The following is an 18122-nucleotide window of genomic DNA, read 5'->3' as shown; positions in this document are numbered from 1 at the left end:
GTTCAGCTGGTGCACTGGTGACCTTCTCCTTGATGCCACCTCCGCAGTGCTATGGTAACAGGAGCCTGCACGGCAGAGTGCCACAACTGCTCTGATCTGCAGGAGCAGAGGTGCCTGCGGGGAAACACTCCCCTCCAATATTCGGAGTTGTCAGACATGAAGTCATCTGTGTATTTTCTGAGCAAAGGAGTAGGGACCAGGAGGAAGAGGAAAAACAAAGACATTTCCTAACCAACCCAAATGAGTACCTCTAGTGACAGTAAATGCAGATACTTGGGGTCTCCCTTGCTGGGGTTTTGAGATCACATGTTTTGGCTTCTCAAAAAAACCTCAAGTAATACATCCAGAGAAGCCGCTGCTTTGCAGTCTTTGGACTGGGGTCTTCCAAAACACCGCTCTCCTCTTTCAACAGGCACACGAAGCTATCTGATCTGCACACCTCAGCATAACGCATCTGACAACATGCTGTCCAGGATCTGCAAACAAGGTCACACTGGTCAGACTGCTTTACTTACTAGTCTGGTTGAGTAATTCTACTGAAGACTGTTAAATCACACGGACAGAGTCTTCAGTTGTGGTGAGCAGACACCAACAACTGAGCAAGGGGCACACCACCTTCTGCAAGAACAGCACAGGTAGGTTCAGGGGCTGATGGTTCCCATCACACAGCAGTGATGTGCAGTATTTTGGCAGAGGCATTAACCAACAGGGATGAGCATCTCTTGTCTCAGAACGCAGCTGGCTGAGATACCACCGCATTTTTTCAAGCGGTTACTCATCTGGCAGATGGGGAAGCCCTCTCACACCACATGTGGCAGTGCTATTTCAGGGTGGCAACCCAGCCAGGTTGCAGCCACCTCCCACACTTGAGCAGGGATGGTTCAGAGACAGGAGAGGCAGCCTGTGCCATGTTAGACTTTCAATGAGTTACTCCTGCAATGAGCCCAGTTACTTGTAGCAATTCAAGAACTGTTTTCATAAATAACCAGTGCTTCCTCATGAGGTTCTCCTATGACTTCTGTGTGTGGTCAATATAGCTCCTTAACAGTGTAGTCTTTGCTGTTGATATCAAACAGCTCCAAACCTGACCCTTCTTCTGCTTTCAGGCAGATCACAAGACGTTGGGGTTTTTGAGAAAAAATAAATAATAAATATCATCAATAAACAGTTGGAGAAAGCAAGTACTTCAAACCTTATATGATAACCAGCATCAGAAGAGTGTGATAAATTATTTAATCCTATTTCATGCATAAAGGAACACAGACTTCCCAGGTACCTTAAAAAAGGAACAGGAAAGAGAAAGGTCTTCCTTTACCAAACAGGAGAACAAGGAAAATAAAGATGCATCACACCCTCCCACCAAGACCCAGTCCAACTCAGCTCACAGACAGCCAGGGCCAAGGGTGCCTCTCCAAGACGCCCCAACAGCAGCGCTTGCTGCTGGGAAGCTGCAGAGCCACAGAGCTGGGTGGTCAGGTACTGCTGGAGATGCACGATGCTCCTGCTCCCGGGGCACTGCTTGTGCCTGCCAGGTTGCAATGTTCAGGGCTTCTTCCAGCAGGTCCCTCCCTCCGCTCTCTGTGAACATTGTGGCAGTGAAATTTAGTAAGCGAGGTGTCTTTTGCCTATTAGCTTTCATGTCTGCTTGTTACACATCGAGCATTCCTCTGCTTAATTTTTAGCCATTTTCAATGGGGAAGTAGCAAGCTGAACACAGGGTATAACGGCTTGATACTGCAAAGTCAGCTCTGTGTAGGGCTTTGCGAGGAGGAGAAAACTCAGAGCAGGGGCTTCTGTAAAAAGAACCTCCTGTAATTTTTAAATTGTTTGTTAACTGATAGGCTGATTTTATACTGCTCATAATAGTAACTGCTATTTCCCTTCAGCCAGTGGACTGTTAATGAAGCTGGAAATTGTCCCAGCAACCATATGGCACATCATCTCTATCAAGTTATCTAAATCCCAGGAAGTCCACATTTATAAGTGTATAAATAAATATAGAAGAGGCAAATGAAATGTGATTCCTTAAGAAGCACATTTTCTGGAGTAACCCTAAGCTGCAAGATGCAGCTGTTTATTGAAAGGCATGGTTTCTCATGCCACATGATGTTAACGGAAGATTAAAACCATTCATCTTAATTTGGTATAGACAGCAAAAATGAGGAGTGAGATGTAGAACATGCAACACCTTTTAAAACTGCCTGGTCCAATATGATGTATGTTTACAAACAGGACGGGCTTTCTTTGAGGAGGAAGTAAAGAGGGGCAGAGCAAACAGGGCTTTTTTCTCATCGGTATCACTAAGTGCAGGACATATGCTTGGTGACACACGGAGCTCACGTTCCTAACTGCTTAGCCTTTGCATGCTCCATCCTGCCCAGAATAAGAGACAAAATGTGTGAGAAATACTTAAGGACTAAGTAGAAAATTAGGGGAACCATCCCCCTCCCCTCCCCCCGATCCTCTCCAAAATCAGTGGCTGACAAGTGCTAAAACTGAGTGGTCTCGTCTACACATCCTCTTACAGGGACCTCTGTAAGCCAAGATTCAAATTGTTCCTATGAACAACCAAGGATTTAAAAAAAAATCCTTCTTCCACACTGTCTGATGAAGAGATTTATTTTCAGGGCTCCGCTGTCTGCACAGGAGCCAGCTGCGAGCCATGCTCGCCCCTGCTCAGACAGGCCCAGCCAGCACCCTGCCTTCGTGCACTCACACTCCCTCCACCGACCTCCAGCTTCCCAGGGCCGCGGGCTGGAGCGCTGGCTGGGGCAGAGGCGGCCATGTGGTGGCCCTTGGCTTTGGGAGACCACACCACGGGCCCCCGTGGCCGCTCTCACTGCGGGGAGGGGACCCGTCCCCTAGGCAGGTGCACGGAATGGGATTCAAGGCTCGCTGCCTCGGTGCAGAACGTGCATTGTTATTCCACAGCATAGGACAAGTGTCATAGCTTGGGGAATAACTCAAAGATGTTTGATTTTTTTTCCCTTTCCCAGCACCGTGTCACTGCAGGCCAAATGGAAACCTCCTGGGTTATTAAACAAAACAAATCTGACAGGACTGTAAATCATAAAATTGTCCCAAATTGCAGAGCAGCTGACGGCACACACTACAATCCGGCTGGCATCTATCTTTCCTTTTCTTTGTTTCTTCTTGCCACAGGAAGAAACCTCCCCATCTTAAAACTCTATGGCAAAACACAGCAGCTGCCACGCCAAAAAACCCAAATGATGAACCAAAACCTGACAGTTCCTGTTGCCTTTGCTGGGTTCAACTAAATGTAATAATGCCATAATAGCTAAATAATGAAACTGGCTTCAAAAAAGGGTTAGGAAAAAAAAAACCACCAAAAAGTATAGCCTATATTATATTCTACATAATTTTCAAACATTATTCTGAATTGATTATAAAGAAAACAGTGTGACTGACGGAAACTAGGGCATCATTCATGTGATTACAGCAGAACAGTGAGGCATTTGTTGTACGTGAGCACTTGAGACATCACACATATGCACGCAGTCAAATGTTAATAGTGTTGCATATCAACAGAAGCGATCTGCCTCTGTTTTGGGGACAGACTCAGGATCTACCTAATTGTCTTTATTTACAGCAACAATCATTTCATTGCTAATACCCTGAACTCCCCACAACAGATGCCTCAGGGAGAGCGATGCTCCCTCCCCTTTCCAGAAACACGAGCTTTCAAATTGAGACGTTGACTTTTCTTTCTTAACTGCAATTAAGAAGCGGCTTTGATTTTCCATCCAAGTTCAGTCCTCCTGTCCCTGGTGCAGGTTCTTTAGTTACACAATGTTGTTCCTTTGAAGCTGGGAGAGCATCGCTCTCAAGGAGCCTTTGTGGGCAGAAAGGGAGCCTTGCAGGCAGAGGCTGAGTAAACCTCACCAGCCAGTGCTCTACCCACCTATTAGCACGGAATACACACTCTCTGTAAAAAAGCTATGTAGGCATTATTTGCAAAAACGTATCTGAAAGAATAAAATATTCACAACGGAAGTTAACAAGCACAGGCCAAAATAATCTGCATGTAAACGCCTGATCCAGGGCAGGTCTGTTCTCTAAAGCTTTTTTTTTCCAGATGTATTCTACTGTTAAGAAAAAGGACGACCCCTCTTCAGCACATCCAATGATGTAGCACAGGAGCCTGCACCCGTTAGCAAGAGTTTCACGACTCTGTAATGATATTTATTGACAGCTGTCAAAGGTCTGGGTAAAAATATGGAAAGATACACTGTGCAAGTACTGCGTAAAAAACATGGGGAAGGGACTCAGGTGATCAGTGGTGTGTTTATTTCGGGGCATAAAACACGTAAGGAAAATTACTTCCACACTTCTAAGAAAAGGTTACAAACAATGAAAAACAAATGGAAAAGAAACCAAGCAATATTTTTTTACAGTAATGTTGAACAAGGGAGGCAAAGTTGTTAATTCAACAGAGGCCAAGTATTTTGGAACAATGCTGGATATGGGGAACACATACTGAAGTGGACTAATTTTAATTTTTTTCCTTCATTAATTGATACTGCTCCGTGAGTTAATGTTTAAAATCCAAAGCGTTCCTGCAGTATTTTCCCTACTGTGCTGTGCAGGCAGATAAGAATAAAGAAGCTTGCTCTCTGTTGAGGTCTGGAGAGCCTGACCAAGCCCTGACCCTCACTCCTGCAATTCCCATACTGGCACAGAAGAAAGCAAGGGCAGAAGCAATGGCCAAGAAAGAAGTATTGCACGCCAAAGAGTTACTGTAATTACCCCTTTCCAGAGGACTCAGCAGCTCTGGTACACAGCCCTCCTTGGAAAGAGGACGAGGAGATTCTGGTGGTCTTTAGATGCCAAGGCAACTAAAATTTTAGGTCAGCCTTAACAGATTTGCCTCCGTGCACACAGACTTTAGCTGGGTTTGGGAATATTTGCCTGCAGGGCAGCAAAGGGCGGGTGGGCAATTAGATGTCAAAGCCATGGTCCTCTTTCCCCAGCTCCACACGATCTTTAGCAGGCCAGAGCCACAACACACTTTAGATAGAAGAGTCAAAGCTCAGATTTATTTTGGAACTCAACAGACAATATGGAAGACAGGAGAGGTGCTTTTACGCTTGCCCAGAGAAAACAGACCCCAGCCAACACAGAATGCTGTGGTCTAAGGGAGAACACACCGACGGGCCAGCCAAGAGTGCAAGCAGGTAAGAACAACTGAGCTCTGGTTCACCCCAGCCAACTACAAACTATTAAAATATATATATATATATCACTCCAGATGGTCTGTGGGAGCTCAATGCCCAAATGAACCTTTGAACAATGCCAACAAACTCTAAAAAATGCTTTATTCTGCCTAGAATTATAATTTTACTCTGAAAATTTACTACCTTTGCATGTTTCCAGCCCCAAAGATGTTTTCAGCTGAGACCTTTTCACACTGCAAACCGAATTCTTCTAAATGCTTAGGAAAAAGTGCCCCGAATAGAAAACTTTTTAACGAGTATGTAGATACCCTGATAGCACGTAGCTAGCCCAGGAACAACCAACGGAACCTTTCACTCCCACTACAGACTCAGAAAGGCATTATTCACTTTCTGAATAAAAAGTGAAAAACCCAAATAGCAGCAATAAACATTCCCAAAGATGGGGGAAAACAACCCCAGCATCCAAGATCCAAAATAATACACAGAGGAGGTGGCAGCAATCCCCATTCCAGATGATCCCTTGTGGCACGTCAGCCATGCAAGGCTCCTGCTGTAGCACCACTCCCAGGTCATCTGGGCGCATCTTCTACAAATTGCCTGGCCATTAAATGAACTCCGGAGGACTCCTGTGCACCACTCGTGCTGGAATTCCTCACAAAAACTAGCCATGTTGTTTTACCAAGTAAGACAAGTTGTGGAACAAATCCCACCATATTTGCCCCAGAACAGGTAACCAGCAGGTCCAACAGGGCTGGACATCAAAACACAGAGCCTACGGACTGCAAAAAGAGGTTCACTTAATGATGTGTAACTGACTGGCAACAAGAGCATGTAAACTGGTGCCAGTCAGTAAAGTCATCCTAATTCCCTAGCTTGTTCTCAAAACTTTGATCACCTTTTCACAGCTGAATGGGTCCTGCAACACTCATGGGACCAAAACCTTTATCATTAAGCAAAGCACACATAATTCTGCATTTTAAGACTTCTTTTTCAGACCACATCTGTACAGAAAGAACTACCATTCACATCTTAACCACACCACAAATGAAAAAAATCACCTGACAAGCTACATACGCTGTTCAAGTAAAGAACACTTTCACACAGCATGGAAAGCATAAAATGCTACCCTAAGAGAGCTTGACTCACCCTCCAGATCTCTGGGTAATCTACCACTACGCGCAACCTAAAACACCACATAAGGTGTAAGCCAGCAGCAAATGGGGCACGCGTTGCTCCTTCGACACACACACACTTTTTACTAGCTTAAAACTGCTTATAAATTTCCAAGTATGCACAAGCTGAATTATGATTACATTTACCAAAAGTACATTACATACCAGCAGCAGGCCGTTTTCTCCCTGGATGTGAGAACCATGCCACTAGAAAAGCTTCAGCTTTATCAATGCTGATTAGGGGCAGAGGAAGTAACAAAGATGTCAGCTACAAAAAGGAAGAATTAAAAACTAGCAACCAGCAGAGTCAGAGACTACTGCAAAGATGAGGTAATTACCAGCTGGAGGGTAAATTAAAAAGGAACAACAGTTCTAGTACATAGAGTGAACTTTGCAAAAAAAGTGCTCTGATCTTTCCAGATCAGATAATCACCAAATCTTTGGCTATAAACTTCTCCAGACATTTGTATTGCACTTACTGATGTGGCATCAACTTATTTTTTAATGCCCAACCAGCCCAGCAGATTAAGACTGTGAGCCTTTGGGGAGAATTTTATTTATCTGTATGCAAACTGCCCTAATCCCAAATTTTCATTGTTCTGCTAAAGAATCAGACCATTGGTTTGAGCTTCTGACTGTTACTAAAATGCTGCTCCTTGAAGATTCTGCTCCCTGAAACAGAACAGGCAATTTAAAAATAGCATTAGCACAAGAAAACAACTCATTTTTGTCCCGAGAACAGGTGAAGACTCACAGTGATTCCTCAGCACAAGGGAACTCTAAAGGCACGGGTCAGGCTATCAGACAGCTGCCTGCTGCTGCTCCAGCCCTCACCCCTTCACGACAACTCCATTGTCCCACGAATGCCAAGGCTGCAAATGCCCCAGGATAGGTTGGGTCCTGCCATGAATCGCTTTCCCTGAGCCACACTCAGACTTTATACAGCTTTCTAAGCAACATGGAAGCATGGAAAACTGGACATCTGCAGATGATCAGCTCTTCGATGTGAACATGGCAAAGAAACTTCAAATAACCTGGGTTTTCCCAGGTTTTCTTCCCCATCCTTCTTGTCCTATTTCAAAACACAATCATTTTCATTCAGAGCGCTGTGTTTCTTTGCAGGGATATCAGTCGGGCCTTTTGACAAGTTGTATATGGAAGTAAGCACTTTGGACATTTGCTGCTAATTGGGGAACCAAAAAATCCAAAGTCCAAATGAATTCTGAGATTGCAGTGTGGGTCTGCCATCATCGGGAGAGGGCAGACAGCTCCAGCGGCTCTCCCTGCTAGCACATTAATGTAGTTTTATTCGCATTCAGATCAAATATCTACTAATTGCTTTTTATCCAGATGCTTTGCTAATTTAGGTACTATAACTGCAAAAACTAAAACATTCAAGACTTATGAAAAAAAGAGGTGGCTGCTTATCATCTGGACACTGCTGGCTCTGGACAGGCTTAGTCTTCATAAAAGCAGCCTTGCTGAAAACGGAGATTGAATATCGGCTATATCTATATGTACAGCTACAGTTGTGGATTAGGAGACAGAACAGGTTTGCTCTGCTATGGTTAAGAAAGATGTAATGAGCATCAAGTCATTCTACACTGCATTACAAAAGAAAACAGTTTGCAGTTTTTGGCAAATCTTAGATGTTTGCTTTTCAATCCTGGTGAGTAGATGTTAACCAATGTCATTACGAACACTTAAATCCAGAGGGAGATATAAAAAAAATCTCAAAGATGAATTTGAGTGAAGCACTACGTTTAATCCATTCTGCTGTGTCCAACACCGATGACAAAATGACGTCCAAAAAGAATTCTTCCACTTTAAGTAGACTAGATGAATCACTAAAAACAATAAATCTCTACACTGTAGCCCATATAACAGTCCCTGGGCTATTCTCCAGCCTCAGACACGGACCTCTGACATCCTGACTTCTAACCATCCCATAATGGTTAGAACCCAACCTCAGCCTCTTCCAAATGGAGAATACCAGTGAAGGTACCCTCTTTTTAACAGTGCATCTCCCCACCCCCAGCATAGAGACTACAGGATAACTTTAGATTATCCAAAAGGAGTTGCAACTACTTCAACTACTTTTTAGTTTAATTAATAAAATAGAAATGGAATATGGATTTCAGGGAATTTAAACTCAAGCAGGCTCTAAAATCTGGTCTCTGAGCTGGGAAAAAAAAAATCAGTAGTGTGCAATACTTAAGTGACTGACAGATACTTAAACGACAGAGCAACATTTTCCTATCTGGGGCTTAGCATTAGGAGAGTGTTCTTAAGGTGCTGAATTAAGTCATCTTGACTGGCTACTTTCCAAGAGTATCCACTGTTGTCACTATTTCACCTGTAACAACCTTGCACAGCTACGCAGAATTCAGATGATTATTTTTTAAAGAGTAAGAATTGCTTTTGATTTCAACCAAAACAATTAAGAAACCTCAAGCTTACACATACATTTGGTAGTGATCATTACTAGTAAACTGCCAAAAGAATAAATATCAGTACTTCCAAAAACGACACCACAGTAATACTGCTGCTTGACACACCAAACAGGGACAAAATAGGAATAGCATACTCCCAACAGCAGTCTATTAAACTTTACGTGGTTACCAGTAATAGGTAGCACAATAAAATAAGCTGATGTCAACAGTTTTCCCTCAATGATGCCCCTCTGACTGTGTTCATTTGCAAAACCACTTGTAACATACGATGGCAAGTTCAGAACAAGCATGGTATTAGCCTTCTATAAGCACTCCGAGCCGCAATTTGTCAGCACTGCACTGTGTTTTGGAACAGACAAAGATTTCTGTCAATTTGCACGGCTGCACACACCAGCAGTAGTTCTCCAAGGAAAAAGAAAAAAGTGAGTTTGTTCTTTTGTCAGTTCTTAACAATAGAATGAACACATCTGACCAAAACAGTTTCTTAAAAGTAGGTCAAAAATACCCATTCATGATCACTTCTGCATTGGTTTCCTAGCTAAGTAATCTACCCACACCAATACATGTAACACGTATCCTGGAGACAAGGAGGCAGAGGAAGAAAAGCAAATGCATTAATGAGGTAGCTTAGACTGAAAAACTGCAGTTAAAAGTTTTATTGAACAAAAGAAGGTAAAACGTGGTAGTCCAAGTTCACTGAGCAAACGCAGCTCTCTCGCTGAAGCTGCACTTTGTGCTAAATAACCTTATTAACTGAGACTATACAGAGGACACATTATGCAAGTTATCTCAACAGCAAAGGAGAAAAGGTAGATTAAATTTGATCTGATGAAACGATTTGGTCAAATTCAGTGGCTTAAGTTAATGTTTCTAGCCCTTATCTACCCATATTCAGTACAGGCATACAACAGAACATACAACTGCACTGAATTCCCATTTGTTAATAGTGTGTGCTCCCATGCAAGCGGAAGCCAATTCCTGAAAAAATTCAAATTAAAAAACCCAAACACTTTAAATCTTTTATTTGAAGCATCACTCAACCGACTCAGGAAAAACACTCAAGGTATGTTATAAAAAACTCCCGGCCTCTACAAGGTCCGCTTCCTGTGTAGTGCTAATAGTTTAAAATTTCATTATTTCTCCCCTCTGCCTAAGAAACTTCACATGCTCTGAAAGCACCCACAAAGTCAGGTGGGTAAACAGATACGTCAAAAATACTCTGTGAAAAGAGGGAGGTAGCTCAGGCCCCTTGGCAACCTTCTGTCACAGCTCACATTGATGTGGTCTACCTCCCCTTGTAATCTGCAGTCAAAAATACAAGAAAAAGGGATTTCAACTATGAAATTTAGTGAAAGAACATGTTCAATACAAAGTCTTCAAATTTCACTCACTGGGCTTCCAAACGTAAGCTGTAAGGTACCTCACACCCAATATACAACATTAATAACGTACCTAGTTCATACATTTTATAGACAATATCTTCTCATTTGTTAAACATTTGGCTCGGGCAAGTACATCTTTTTTTGTTAACCACTTGACAAACATTCTAGGCCAAACAAACAGCACAAATAATGTCAAAGTCTCTTTTTTTTTTTCCAGTAATTGTATGAAATGCTGTAGGCTAAGCCTAACCGAAACTACTGAAGAAAAATAGACTCCATGATGCAGTGCAAAGGTGTTACTACAACATCATAAGTCAAGGGATGTTTCTAAGGTGCTGAAAGAGGAGATTCTCTAGACGGTGACCCTGTATTGTCCTCCGGTGGGAAAACAGTAAGAGTGCAGGCTCGAATGCCGCCAAGTGATTCTGGAAGGTCAAACACTTTATGCCACTCATCTTTCTCTGGATCATATTTCTGAACTATTTCCACCATACACCGATTATTCCAAGAATATCCTCCAACAACATAGATTTTATTTTCAAAGACAGCAACCCCAACATCACTTTGCCCACGTAACATGGCAGCAATTGGAGTCCACTGGTCTAGAGTTGGTGAGTAATATTCACAGCTTAGAACATCATCATAATCACTTGTTCCTCTAAAGTGATTTCCACCAATAACATACAGCTTGTCTCCTACAGTACACATGCAGTGCAGACCTCTGACTGTTGTCATCGGAGCTTTCTGAGTCCATTTGTCTGTGTCAGGGTCAAAACACATAAGTTCCTTTTGGAAAGTATCATGGGTAATTCCCCCTAGAGAAATGAAACACATGTTAGAGCAGTGCTTACCCTTAGAAGCAATAAACAGCAGAAACATACATTTTCATGAGTGAAGTCAGCTTTCTCTAAAACTTTTTCACATTAGCTTAGATTACTATCACATATGTACTCAACTTCAAATGACATTTTTGATGTACCTTGTTCCTTTAAATCTGAATATGAAAAGAAGCCATGTCTCATACAGTACTTCATTACATAAGATGACACTGGTAGAGTAAAAGAACAAATAATTGTTACCTACGTTTCATTTTGGCAAAATTATTTCTTTGGCTATGTTTGTTCAGTTTGCTAGTTTTGTTTCTCACCATCAAGAAAACAGGATTTCAAATTTTCATACTACACTATTGTGTTTTAAGTGGTCCTATCACAAAGCAGAATTTTCTTCAGAAAACTTTTTTCATCACCTTGAACTGAAGAGAGAGAGGACACAGATTTCAAATATTCTTCTGTTAATAGATGCCTATGGTTCTCTCTATATTTACCATTTCCACAGCTCCCTGCAAAAGCAGTCTGGAGAGGCTTCAGGGGAAATCACAGGATGATTCCTCATCAGTGGATAAAATGTCCCACCTTTCTGCAAGGTCACTACAGGTCAGAAAGCAGTCACACCAATTTCAGACACTGTAGGCTTATTAGCTACGGCTTAAGCCCATAAAGCAACTATATTTGAGGTGCTAAAAAATATACAGAGAACACACTGCTTCTGAACAACCTCCTGCTGGGCTAACCATTCAACATTGAATTATCACGCTTGGATTATTCACAGACAGAGGCAGCATGGTGTCTACAGCAGTCATGCAAGAAAGTACTTAGTTCTTCAGTTGGACAATAAGAATTTAATACAGAAAAAATAGGGGGACTGTCCAGCCCTGACACTTGATGGCAACCATGGCAGTGGTAGGGCTTGGGAGCCTGTCAGAGAGCAGAGGCTTTACCAGTCTTCACATTTTCAACCCCAAAAGTATCCTGACTCACAGAGATATCTGAGAGGACAGGAGGAGGAAAAGCAAAATCTCTGAGAAATACCCAGCATCTATATGAAAAAACACAGCAGGGAGCACATACATGTGCCACCTGCAGTAAGCCAAGCAAATTTGGCAAAAAAAAGTACAAACAGTAGCACTGTAAATAGAAGCTACCTTAATGGACTTGCTTATATAAAAATAAGAAGCTGTACCTCATCGTAAATTTTAAAACAAATCCCTCCTAGTCTACTGGCACAAGGCCCCCAATTCAAAATACCGCGAGGATCAATCTGCTCCAGTGCATCTCCCCACCAGTTCTTCACAGCTAAGCAACCTTGTCCTACCTCCTGCCTCGAATTTCAGCTTAGTTCTTAGAGGACATTCCTTCAAATTTCAGTAGAACACATATAGGTCTGTGAATATGTCTGTCGGTGACTTCTACAGAGATCAATCTCCTTTAAAAAATGAGCAGATACCAGATTTTCATAAAACCTATTGCTCCAGTTTGGAAAAAAATGGAATGGAACTATGGTCTCAGTGACATACAAGACTGAGTATATTACAAACAAGAGATCAATGAAAGTACAAACATCACTCGTACACTGTCTTTAACATGAAAATTTATCCCTTTCCATTAGCTCAATGAAGGCAGATGTTCTTTAAAGTATTAAAATTTCCAGTGCTTTCCAAAATGTATCAAAGGGGATGTGTTTAACCATTATTGCTATATAAATGTATGTATGTGCTGTTGCCACAAAACATTTTATTCTGACAGTTTAAGTGAATAACTGCTTTGGAGTTCAGAGCTGTCGTTTACTATGTAAATGCATTATATTATCTAAAATAATTTTCTCAGACTCCGCAGTATATATGCTATTCGACTGGCTTCATGTGAATTTCCATCACTGCTTATACCATGGCAAACCTATTGCAACCAGAGACTAATTTTTATTGTCTCCCACTGAAATAGGAAAAGTTGGTTAATTGTTTCATAGAGGTGATATGATCATATGAATTATTTACCTGAAATATACATTAATCCCCCATACACCGTTCCAGCATGACCGTAGTGGGGTTCATTCATTTTTGCGACATAGCTCCATTCATTCATTCTGGGATTGTAACATTCCACAGTGGCTGTTTAAAACAAATGAGAATATAAAAATGTTGAAGCTAGCATGGCAGTTTAGTTTTGAGAGTACAGTCGCAGCGGCAGTAATATATTCATGAACAGAGGAAGTATCAATGAGGAACAACATTCAGCTGAGAAAGTGTCAAGGGAATTATTGGGCATTATGTCGAGAGACAATACAGAAAAACCTCCGGCTTCATCCTAAAGGAACAAAAAGGAAGAAAAAAGCCTCTTGCATTCTTGCCTTCCACTTGCCTCATTCCATTCCCGCCTGACACAACCTGTGGGACCCTGCCAGAGTTACAGCTGTGGGACATCAGAGAAAATGGCAAAAGCTGGATGAATTCAGCTTTTCCAGCCCTTCCTCTTGCACAACTCCCTTCAGTGTCTGCTGTAGAGAGATAGGGAATAAACTTAAAACCTGTCTCAAAGAGGATCAATACATCTGGCAACCAGAACATTCTTCTCAGACCCATGTCATCAGCAATGTCCCACCCATGCAGAAAATGAGACTAGATTTCCTTTTGGTATTTCACACTGAAATGGTCCTATGGCCTCAAAAGCGAGCAGGAACTGTTGATTAATTGTCTAATGTCTTGCAATGTTTTGTTAAGTACTTGCATAGCAATATACAGCATTGCATATGCAAGTCACTAATCCAAAGAGTTTACAAAAGCCCAGCTTTAAAAAAAATACAAGATGAAACATCACTGAATCTTGAATGAAACGAAGCAGTGCCTGTGTTGATACACAGCTCTGTTTGTGCAGTTTTCTTTGTGAATTCGAACGTTAAAATGATCAAAGGATTTACCAAATCAAAAATTGCAGAAATTAATGCTAAGTTAAAAAGAAACCCAGAGCCCAGGTGTCCTTACAGAAAGCATTTCTGAGAAGGAATCCACTCTTTGAGGTGGGATGGAAGAGATGCGGGTTTGCAGGAAAAGAGCTATGCGATAAGAGAATAGAAAACAGACTCAATAATGAATCTGAGCAAGTTGTAGAGATCGGCAGCTTGTGTAGCACCATATGACCAGAGCGGCAAGAGTTCCTGAAAAACCCTGTAATACAGTGACTTTATGACGCACAAAGCAATTACCAGTAACTGTGTTATCCTAAAGACAAATTAAATCTCGTTTTAAATAATTAAGAATGGGATACTAATGCTTGTTATACAACACAATCTCTGAAGAGAGATGTTTATAAACTCTGCATACAAAATTGAATCTTGCTTTGAAAGTGGCATTTTATGTGCTCTAGAACAAGCTTTTTATTCAATTGAGGGTAGACAATCTGAGCCAGCTCTATGGAATCAGTGATGGTGACTTACAGTCCAGAGTTACACATCAACTGAAAGAGACAAAGAAATTTAGAAGCTGAGAAACTTCATATTTTAAAGGCAGAAACTAGTTAGTGTTAGTATAAACCTGCAGAATTAGCAGTACTGGCCAGGCCAGTACAGTACATCAATCAGTATCACTCATGCAGTGACTATAAGATACCTCACCCTAACTCCAAACCTGTCTGTTAAAAAGAAAAGAAAAATCCTTTGGAGCATTTTGGAAGAGTAAAGTATAGCTATGGTCTCAGACTACCACCAAAAAATCCCTAGTCAAGGAAGAACTTAGCAAAGAACACATCACGGTGACCTTTTAGCTGCTGTAGAACACACAACCTCCTTATTGTTGCAAAGCAGGATGATACTTTGTAATCAATGCAATTAGCGTCTCAAGCAGACACGCTGAAAATAGAAGCTTCCAGTTCCAGTGTCAGGAATACTGTCTGACAACCTGCTCAGCAGCATCTAAGGTAAAAAAAAAAAAAAAGAGAAAGAAAAAAACCCCACAAAAATCCACCTATATTGCACATGAGAATTGCTAAATTTTTACAGCACACCGGATTTTCTTCAGCTTTTCCTCACCCAAGAGCTGAAATTTAAATAATGCACAAAAGTGTTGGTCCAGAGCATTAAGTTCATGACATAAAGCAAAATCCACCGAAATCCTGTTTCTTTCAGAACAGAGTATATACATTGATTCACGAGTATGAGATGACTGATTTCACATTCTTGAAATCACTTAAAAATAGCAGTGACAGCCCATAAGGCTGAAAGGCTGAGTGCCTTGCCCACATACTCCCAGTTGTGCCAGCCATTTCAGTGCTTTGTAAGACGGACAAAAAAATCAAAACCTGATGCAAAGTAACTGAAGTCAAGTGTCTCTACACACTACTGTTGGCATGCCAAACTTTTGATTTAAAAAAACTGCCCCCTATGGGCAAGTTCGCAAGTTCGCTCTAGGAGATCAGTCCTTGACTGAACACTTCTACCATCTGGCCGTCCTGTCACTGCGCTGCCTGCCTCGAGCTGCCTTTCACATCTCACACGTGTACAGGCAGATAAAAGTCTGCGTAAGGGCAGGTACAAAAAGGCATTCGACCATTCTTCTGCAATGAAAAATCTTTAGTCAAGCTCCCTTTTTTAAAATTTTTTTTAAATCAAGTCAAAAATCCCTTCTTAAAATTGTTGGTATTTTTCCCATTTGATATCCTGCAGACTTTGTATATCCATCAAGGACTTACACAGTCATAAATCAGTCAATGCTGGAGACAGCCTCTTGCCCAAATAAATGTATAGGCACAAAGAACTGATTCCACAAATTACACCCAAAATTAAATCTATGAATTGTATTTCTGTGTACTGCCATCTTGACACCATGTGTTGTATTTGCCCAATCCCCAAATAAACCGATGCTCTTTCTTGTATAAACGTACACATCCATTCCAATATTCTTTTCAAAAAAGGAAAGCTGCTTTCTACCCTGCTGTATTTAGCAATCAGAAGAAAACAAAGATGTGCAGAAATTTCAAGAACGGAGAAAACCAGATTTGACATGCAAGTAATTATAGCTGTCCCAGTTCTACCCTGCCAGCAGACCCTTCCAACCTGCTGTTCGCTGCTGTGCTGCACCGAAACCATCATTCTACTTACTTTCACAAAAACAAAGGCATCCTCTTTCCCACAGTACTTCCACTCTGTGCTGAGGTGAGGAACTTCAATTTCTAGTACACTATAAGGACAGGAAGAGCAGAGTATGTGCAAAGCAATCACAAAGCCAGCAGCAACCAGATGAACTGACGTTCAACACCAGACAACTGCTTATCTAGCCCTGCACTACAGATTGCATTTAAGAGAGAAACCATAGCCATAAGATCACTTTCGTGAGAAAAGATAAAACATGTTGAAATTGGTATACATTACTGCCATCACTATCACCACACTGTAAAGACATTAGTCATCTTACAAAGGAGGGTGTTGAGTCCAAGATCCCTCACTTTCTGATGTAGCTTCAAAATTCCCTCGAACATTATCAGTACAACTGAAGTACTGTTTGACCGTATTTCAGACAAACCATCCCAACTGAAATCTCAAGCCTACCACGCTCTAAAACAAAGCTAATCACTTCCCAGCTGAAAAAACCCTACTGTTCTGTTTGGTTGTTCCGCATAGTTGTTTCCCTGTTACCTTGCAAGCTCATTCCATTTCTCTCTTTCAACAAGATCTCCCTCTGCATTGAAAACAAAAAAAAATATTCAAAATCCCAGCTGTTAAAGGTGCCCGTCAATTTAAGAGAGGCATCAGGGTGTTCTATACACCATCTCCAGACAGAGCACAGCTCACAACAGAACTGCTAGTTTACTGCACCCAAGCATATATCCTATACAGCATGAGACTGACGGATTCATTCTTCCAACAGCACGAATGATTCAAATCAGGCTTTATTTATGTTTAACAGCAGAACTTCTGATCTGTTCATTACCATAATCCAGGGAAGACAGTCCTCATTTTAATAGAATTAAGCAATCTCAAAAAGACACAAAGCTTTGGCAGTCCCAAGGGATGCTCAGTCTGCACTGATTTTACCGTGCCATTTGCGATGCCACTCGAGGAGCATACAGATATTTACCACTTCTCTGTCGGCAGCTTCTACTGGGTCTTGAGGTTTATTAAGTGCAGCATGTAGCAACTGTGTGCGATGTCCCAAAACCCAAGATGTCAATTTAGTTATATTATTTCTACAGTACACCTGTAGAAACTCAAAGCTGACTTGGTTAAATTAAACAGAGCCCTGAGTAATTTTGTCCCTAGCACAGTAAGGAGCCACTTCAAAATAAGCTCCTATGCAAGAGGTCCTCCAGTTCACACTTTGGTTTGATATTCACAGTACTACACAGACAGTAAATAGCCCAGCTGGGGAAGATGCATACTTTTCTTAACCAACAACATTTAAAACATAGATATTAAATGGACTCACAAGAGAGGTTTTTACATAAACAAGGAGTTGTTTGAATTCAGAATTAAGCATCGTAAGAGGCCACCATGAAAATAAATGCCTTCCCACTTGCTGGGCAGAGGGTTAGAAGAACATGTAACTGTCCTGCCCCAAACTAGAAGTCTTCTCTTTCTGTCTTTATTGCAGCATGATGACGAAGGTATCGATGAATCTGTGGTTTAGGCACAACCCAACATACCCAAAAATGCTTAGGAAAATTCCATGTATAAAATCTCAAACTCTACTCAAGCCTACCAACAGCAAAGCCTGATGTATCTGGAAAGTACTTAACCACACAAGCTTTCCAATACTTAAAGGCACAGCTTCTGTCATCATCATCAAGCACCACAACCAAACTCTTTCAAACAGAACTACAAAAATCTACTTGTCTAAGATGACAAAACAGTGTCCAGTGTTCTGCACGACAGCACAGCTGGAAACTGCTGAGGAGCTCTGCCTCACGAGTATCTCTGAACCACACCTGGTTTTCCCTTTGTTTCCTTTTCCAAAAAGTCTTGCCTTTTGCACACCTGCCTTCTGCAGGCTGTTCTCCCTGCCTTCTGGGAACACCTTTGGCAGGTGCCTGTTCTGACATTTAAAACGAACGAACCAGAACAACGTACAATACTTCTAGGAGTGCCGCATGCTTCTGC

At 41.6% G+C, this 18122-nt stretch overlaps 1 protein-coding gene across 10 annotated transcripts in view; it reads right to left on the bottom strand.

Annotated features, from left to right (window-relative positions):
- Window positions 1-9461: 9461 nt before the first annotated feature.
- Window positions 9462-18122, bottom strand: part of KLHL13 (kelch like family member 13) — an 88860-nt gene continuing 80199 nt past the window's right edge. For all 10 annotated transcript variants that reach the window (XM_075435457.1, XM_075435462.1, XM_075435461.1 and 7 more), the window contains 2 exons: window positions 13033-13146; window positions 9462-11017 (listed from right to left, as the gene is read on the bottom strand). In XM_075435457.1, the coding sequence (XP_075291572.1) occupies window positions 10530-11017; window positions 13033-13146 (602 nt within the window). In that variant the 3' untranslated portion in view covers window positions 9462-10529. The remainder of the gene's footprint in view (window positions 11018-13032; window positions 13147-18122) is intronic.

The sequence above is a fragment of the Opisthocomus hoazin genome, chromosome 14, assembly GCF_030867145.1.
Source record: "Opisthocomus hoazin isolate bOpiHoa1 chromosome 14, bOpiHoa1.hap1, whole genome shotgun sequence".
NCBI classification, from domain to species: domain Eukaryota; kingdom Metazoa; phylum Chordata; class Aves; order Opisthocomiformes; family Opisthocomidae; genus Opisthocomus; species Opisthocomus hoazin.
This window is presented reverse-complemented; position numbering and strand designations above follow the sequence as displayed.